This window comes from Cicer arietinum, chromosome 6 (assembly GCF_000331145.2).
Source record: "Cicer arietinum cultivar CDC Frontier isolate Library 1 chromosome 6, Cicar.CDCFrontier_v2.0, whole genome shotgun sequence".
NCBI classification, from domain to species: Eukaryota; Viridiplantae; Streptophyta; class Magnoliopsida; order Fabales; family Fabaceae; genus Cicer; species Cicer arietinum.
This window is the reverse complement of record NC_021165.2, coordinates 55,006,593-55,014,464: the sequence shown is the minus strand read 5'-3', so window position 1 is coordinate 55,014,464 and position 7,872 is coordinate 55,006,593. Positions and strand designations below refer to the sequence as shown.

General features: G+C 29.2%; 1 protein-coding gene across 1 annotated transcript; it reads right to left on the bottom strand.

The window, feature by feature from the left end:
- Positions 1-3,955: 3,955 nt before the first annotated feature.
- LOC101492678 (uncharacterized) lies at positions 3,956-7,575 on the bottom strand. The gene is made up of 2 exons (XM_004506272.4): positions 4,955-7,575; positions 3,956-4,503 (listed from the first exon to the last, which is right to left on the bottom strand). The coding sequence occupies exons 1-2, from the start codon at positions 7,500-7,502 to the stop codon at positions 4,196-4,198; spliced, it is 2,856 nt and encodes a 951-aa protein (XP_004506329.1). The 5' UTR covers positions 7,503-7,575; the 3' UTR covers positions 3,956-4,195.
- Positions 7,576-7,872: the final 297 nt, after the last annotated feature.

Sequence of the window (7,872 nt, the reverse complement as noted above, 5' to 3'; positions counted from 1 at the left end):
GTAATGAGTTTATGTGATGATGATGATGATGTGTGAAGTGGAGTATCATATACCAACGAGGGGAGAAAATAAATATTGTGAATTTGTGAAGTGGAGATTATTTTGTCATCATATAGGTAGGGTCTAACAAGCCTTGTGATTCCGGGGAAGTACAACTGAATGAGCCTGGTCGTGGCGGTCTGCTGTTGAGCCTTAAGGCAAGATTGTTAGACCTTGGAGGTATTCGGGTGGGGAATTCCTAGGTGACTTGGAGGTAGCACTCCAAATGTCGGGAGCTACCACGCAACACACGTTTACCTCGACTGTCACGTATATGTGTCTCGGGTTGAGTTGAGGGGATCTAAGAGGACAAGGCCAATTTGAATTGTCCGTCCACCGGGATGGATGCATAGTATCAAGCCTCCTAACCAAATACTTCAGAGTTAGAATGGTACCACATTGTGAAGTAGAGTCTAAGTTCATGCATAGCATTGCATTTTATTGTGATTGTGTTTGTTGTGATTAATATGTATCGTGTGTGGTGATAATTTCTCTTAGATGATTTGATGTTATAGTGAGATTTATTGATTTCCCTTGAGTGATCTTGACTTTTTAATGTGATATTTTCTTGATGGGATGTTTGTGCAATGATACGGTTCTATTATGATTGTTTGCGTGTTCTTCTTACTTGTATTATACTGCCATCATGTTTTCAAAACTCACCTTCTTCGTTGTTTGTGTTTGACTGGCTTAGCCCTGATAGGTGATACCGGGAATAAGGGATTAAGTTGTATTTTACTTTTTTTAATTTGAAATGAATTTTTGTATGAATATCTAAGAAGTACTATTAATTTTTTTAAATTAAATCAAGTAATAATACTTAACTAAAGCTTATTGAGATTACACTATTTTAACGGAGAAAATAAGTTTAAAGTGTTCTTTTTGATTTTTGAGAAACATGATATCCTAAGTTAAAAATAAAAGTTTTTATTTCTTGGATTAATATTTTTATTTATCCGCTGCAAATTTTATAGAAATATGATATAAATTATTATATATTATTTTGGGGTTTAGGGCGTCACGCATTTCCTTGTGATTGTTTTATTGTGATTGATGTATTTCAAAAGTGATAATAAGTTCTCTGTGACGATTTGATGTTATAGTGAAATGTATTCATTTTTCTTGAGTGATTTTGAATTTTAATGTGATATTTTTCTTGAGTAATGTTTGTGTAATGATATGGTTCTATTATAATTATTTGCGTGTTCTTTTTACTTATATTATACTATTAACATGATTTTGAAACTCATCTCCCTCATTGTTTGTGTTTGACTGACTTGGCCATGTGTTTGCAAAATCGCAGTTGTTACAGATTAATGAGTCTTAAAGTTCAAGTTTGGGATGAACTTCGCTCTGATAGATGATACTGAGAATAAAGGTTGTAATTTGTATTTTACTTATTTAATTTGAAACAACTTTTTGTATGAAAACCTTATAAGTACTAGTAATTTTTTTTGAATTAAGTCAAGTAATTATTGAGATTGCACTATTTTATAAGAAGAAAGAAGTTTAAAGTGTTCTTTCTGATTTTTGTGAAACGTGATATTTTAAATTAAAAATAAATTTTTTTATTTTTTTGGAAACAAATTTTTATTTATCTGCTGCAAATTTTATAGAAATATGATATAAATTATTATATATATTATTTTGGGGCTTAGGGTATCACAGGTTTTATTTGAAAATTTTGATGAATATTTTGAATTTTTGTAAAAAAATTAAAAAGGATAACATTGTTGACATTTTAAAACATAAAAGATCACATTATCACTTAAAATTAAAATAAATGACCAAATTGGAAAGAAAAAAAACGATAAAGGACTAAAATGTTAACTGAAATTATGTTAAGGGATCGCGAGTGCTATTTAGCTTAAATTATATTTTATAAAAATAACCCAAAAAATTCTTCTTTTTTATCATATTTTGCTCTTATCTAATCCAACTCATTTTCAAGATAAGAATTTTAACTAGAGCGGCACAAGAATATAATGTTAAAGATTATCTTAACATTATATTAAGGAATCGCGAGTACTATTTAGCCTAAATTATATTTTATAAAAATAACCCAAAAAATTCTTTATTTTTTTTATCATATTTTGCTCTTATCTAATCCAGCTCATTTTCAAGATAAGAATTTTAACTAGAGCGACACAAGAATATAATGTTAAAGATTATCTTAACATTATATTAAAGAATCGTGAGTGCTATTTAGCTTAAATTATATTTTATAAAAATAACCCAAAAAATTCTTCTTTTTTATCATATTTTGCTCTTATCTAATTCAACTCAAGATAAAAAATTTAACTAGAGCGACACAAAAATATAATATTAAAGATTATCTTACCACATGAGGTTGGTTTATCAAATTAAATTAAAATAAAATATAATAGTTATATCATTTCATGTCTCTTATTTTATTCACCTAATACTGGAAAGTCTAATTTTTCCATTTAGACAACTATACACACAAAATCATTACAGACTTAACACTGTGAGTTAAGTCCAACGAGAGTTGTCCTACCTCTACTATTTAGTTATTCAATCATTGTACCATAAGACAATGTACTTATCGTCCTTCTTCCTCAAATTTGTATCCTCTCATCCTACACATAATTTTTCTTCTTTTTTTTTTCCGCTTAAATGGACTATTTATTTTATTTAAAATTAATTTTTAGTCTCTCTATTTTAAAAATTTTATTTTTATCCTCTATTTTATAATTTATGAAAGTCCATTTATTTTTTTAAAATTAACTTTTAGTCCGTCTATTTTTAAAATTGGATTTTTTGTCCCTATTTTATAATTTGTGGAATTTTGTTGGTCCCCCTCTAATTTTTTAGATGTTGCATGCTCATTAATGATGTGATAATAATGTGACACAACTAAATTAGATAACATTGAATCTATGTCATTAATTAAAATTTGTTTTATTATTTTTTATTCGACAAAACTTCACAATCGTCTTTATCAATAACAACGTAAGAAAATATTATGAAGAAAAAAAAACATTGAACACAATTCTATTTTATTCAATTCAATTATGTCGTATCATTGTCGCGTTATTATTGAGCATGTTGCATCATAAAAAATGGAGGTGGACCAACAAAATCCCACAAATTATATAACAAGGGGACCAAAATCCCGATTTTATAAATAAAACGACTAAAAGTTTATTTTCAACAAAATAAAGGATCAAAAATGCATTTAAGATTTTCAATTTGTAACCAAAATGATACCCTTGTGCTAAAAGTACACATATTTTTAAAATTAATTATTAATATTTTATTTTTAAAATTAATATCAAATTTTAATATTTATAATTTATAATTTTTATTTTATTAAATTTCAATTTTATATATTTTAAATTATATTTTTTAAAAGGTAACGAAGTAAATTATTGTTCTTCTTATATCCTATTGATTTCTAACTTAACTAATTTTCAAGATAAACATTTTAATTGGAGAGATAAAGTAAGATAATGTTCATAATTAACGTATCATATCATTTTGGTTCAATAAAAAAACTATATTAAAATAAAATATAATAATTATATTGACGTATCTTATTTTATCCACCAAATAAACTCTAAAGTTTAGTCATTCCATTTAAACTACTACACAAAAAATCATTATAAAATTGGTAGTTTCACTCCTCAAACATTAGAAAAAGTAGATCTGTTGACATAATTGATCAGCAGAATGAGACTAGTCACATATTCATTATCTCTCCATATTCAAATAACTATTATCTAGACTTGAATCTCCTACAATAATAGTATGGTCTAGCAATAAGGACATTTAGATACAGATAGTAAAATTTTATCTCATTAGATCTAATTAAGATTTATATGTACATTTTTTAGATTAATTCAAAATTATATGGTGTAATTCTCTCTTATAAAGGTAAGTGGAAGAAAGACAATTATGTAAACGAAGTAAGGAAATATTAAAATAAAATTATAGAGACTAAATAAAACAAGAAAGGACTTCAATCAAGAATTTAGAAACAGAGAACCATTCTAAAGTTTCTAATCATTTCATTAAATATGTTGCCTTTTAAGAAAGGAAATAAAAATCACTATGATCAAGGATACATACCAAACACTACAAGTGTCTATATACAAACAAAATGGACCCAAAAACAAATAGTAAAGGAATTCAATTAAGAGTTATATGCACTCTCCATTTCTAGCAACTGTGCTATACCTCTCATGGTTGGTCTAGATTGAGGATTTGTGTATAAACAAGCAAGAGCTAAATTTGCAATCAATGACAATTCCTTCATAATGTTCTTATTTGGAGGAGGAAGACGAGGGTCTAAAATCTCTTTGAAGTCTATCTTTTGATCATTAGAAGTTTGAATGTAAGAAACAAGATCACCAGGGTGCTTTCCTGTTAGAATCTCAAATGCCAAAACACCAAAGCTGAATACATCACATTTCTCTGTCACTGCCATTGTGTAAGCAAGTTCTGTAGTTGCCAATAGATAGTAAAAATTAGTCCATTACAATTTGCAAAAACAATTCTCTCACAAAATTTGAGAACCACGTTTAGAAAAAATTCCTAAGACAAAAACTTAACAAAATGAGTATATCGAAAAGAGCAAAAACATAATTAAACCAAATTTTTTAAGATATGCTTCTTGGAAATATATGTAAAACGGTTCATGATTATCTTTCTAGTAATTAATAGTTCTTGAACTAAATTAGTACTATGTAGAGTTTGAATTTGAATTGTTTGTATCAAGATCACACACTTTACATTATGAGATAGGAAATCAAATTCATTATTTTAACTTTAGAATGTGAACCATTATATTGAGATTGAGCAATCCTAATTGTGCAACTATGTCAACTTTAACCTCTACTACCAACTATCTTAAATGGTAAATTTTATAGATAAGAGAGTTAGATAACATTACCTGGAGCAGCATATCCATATGTGCCAGCAAATGATGTCCAAATAGGTGAATCATGCTTTAGAAACCTTGCTGTCCCAAAATCTGAGACATGAGCTTCAAGATTGGAAGACAATAAAACATTCTTGCTTGATATGTCTCTATGAATTAAAAGTGGAGAACAATCATGATGCATATAAGAAAGAGCACTTGCAACACCTTTCACAATCTCAACCCTTTTATACCAATCTAATTCCAATGCTTTCTTATCATCATTCAACATTTCAGCTAAACTCCCTCTATCCATATACTCATAAACAAGAAATGTGTGCATCCCTTCGCAACAAAATCCATAAAGCTTCACTATGTTTCTGTGTCGCGTCTCTGTCATTGCTTCCACCTCGCTTTCGAAGGATTTTATACTCTCGGTGTCTAAATTTTCTTCATCACACTTCAACTTTTTCACGGCAAATATTTGTCCTCCTGGCATCTCAGCTTTATAAACATTCCCAAATGCTCCTTCACCAATGCAATACTTGTTGTCAAAATTCTTTGTAGCTTCAATTATGTCTCCATACACAACTCTTCCATTGAAGTACCAAATTGAAAAGGGATTTGGTATCTCCAAAAAAGACTTTTGTCTTGAAGTTCTTAACTTTCTCTTATAACAAAACAAAAATATACCAACAAACACCAATGAAACTAAAAGGGCACCCCCTAAAGAAGCAACAATAGGAATCACAACCTTGTTTTTGTTACTTCCATTACTAGGTTCATTGAGTGACACATTACAATGTTGCAAACCTTTAAAATTTCCACATAAATTTGGATTGTTGCTTAAATCAAGTGGATAAGAAGAATTGAATATGCCATCTTTAGGAACATTTCCCTCCAAATGATTGTAAGAGAGATTCAAAGTTGACAAACTCAACATTCCACTAATTGCATTAGGGATAGGACCTGATAAATTGTTGTGAGAGATATTCAAGCTTATCAAATTTGAAAGCTTGCCAATGTTAGGAGGAATTTCACCTGAAAAATCATTGTAACTCAAGTCCAAAAAGTCTTGTAAAGATGCAAGGTTCCCAATTTGGAAAGGAATTGTGCCATTCAATTCATTGTTACTTAAATTCAAACTCAACAAATTGGAACAATCGCCTATTTGAATTGGAATTGGTCCAAATAACATGTTCATTGAAAGGTCTAAAATTTGCAAATTAGAAAGCTTTCCAATTTCAATAGGTATCTTACCAAAAAGCCTATTTCCTCTCAAATTTAAATTATACAAATTTGAAGAGTTTCCTATTTTTGAAGGAATGTTTCCTGATAATTGGTTAAAAGACAGATCAAGCTCTTGCAATTGACCCATATGAAAAATTTCACTTGGAATGTTACCATTCACTGAATTTCCAGCCATATTGAGAAATTGTAAGTTTTTGCATGCACCCCAATTAGAAGATAAATCACCTTCTATTCTATTATAGCTGAAATCCATATAAGTTAGATTTTGATAAACTCCAAAATCTTGATCTGCATAACCTGTTAGCTTGTTGTATTCAAGCCTAACTCTATACAAAGAAGGACAATTTCTAAGGCTTCTTGGAATAGGGCCAGTGAAACTATTAAAGGCTGCACTAAAATTCACAAGCTTTCCACTTTTGCAAACTTGTGGTGGTAACTCACCAATGAAATTGTTCTCAGCAAGATGTAAAACAATCAAAGAAGAAAGGTTTCCAAATTCTTGTGGCACTGTACCATTTAAGTTGTTAGTGAAAAACCTTAAATCAGTTAGGTTGGTGAGTTTGCCTATACTTGGTGGAATTGGGCCAGTGAATTGGTTTTCATTCAATCTAAGAATGCTTAAATGTGTACAGTTTCCTAAAGATGAAGGAATAGGCCCAAAGAAATTGTTTGCATCAAGAGCTAGCAAAGTCAAGTTTTTTATATTCCCTATTTCATTTGGAATCCGTCCACCCAAAAGGGTATCCTGGAAAAGTAGATTCCTGATGCTGAGAAGTCCAGTTTTGGAACTGAACTTACCAGTTCCATCAGGAAATAAACGACGGTCTAATATCCCTGATACGTCGTTTCTCGAGACATCAAGCTCGTAAACTTGAGTCAAATTGGATATAGAAAGAGGCAAAGTTCCATCGAAGTAATTAGTAGAAAGATCAAGAAATTGGAGTTTTGAAAGAACGCCGATGTTTTCAGGTATGGTACCAGTGAGGTTGTTTGTTTTGAGATCGAGACGAAGAAGGTTTGGAAAAACTGATAAGTTTAAGTGTTTAAGAGTACCTTCAAGTCCAGTATAAGCCAAGTTTATGACTATAACACTTCCATGAGAATCACAAGTGATACCTCTCCATGAACATGGTGTATTTTGTGTTGAATTTGATGTTGAATTGTTAATGATCCATGAATCAAGAATTTGTTGTTGAGGGAGACTTTGTTTCCATTTGAACAAGGCTTCAACTTGTGTTAACCCTGAAGATACTTGACATAGAGCTAGCAACAAAAGAACAAACAAAGTATGTGGAATTGCAAATTTGTAGTTATGGTTATGGATAATCATTGTTGAGTGTTCACAAAATGGTTTCTTCAATTTGATTTATTTGTTTAATCTGTATATATCTATGAATAAATTATAACAATGTGGTGTTCATTGAAGTTTGACTTTGATTTTGATTCTATTTGATATACCTACTAACTGTCAATTTACTTTTCTTGCATGAGAAATAATCTTGATAGTTGACTATTTACGTAAATATTCTATTTATATTTTAAAAAAATTGTGTAAATTTAATTTTGTTAATAATGAAAAAATTTTATACGTAAAAAATTATTTATATTTTTAGAAAATAAAAATATTAAAAATTATTTTTTTTATTATTTTAAACAAATATATCTTTATTAATTAACTATTATATCATCTTTTTTATGTA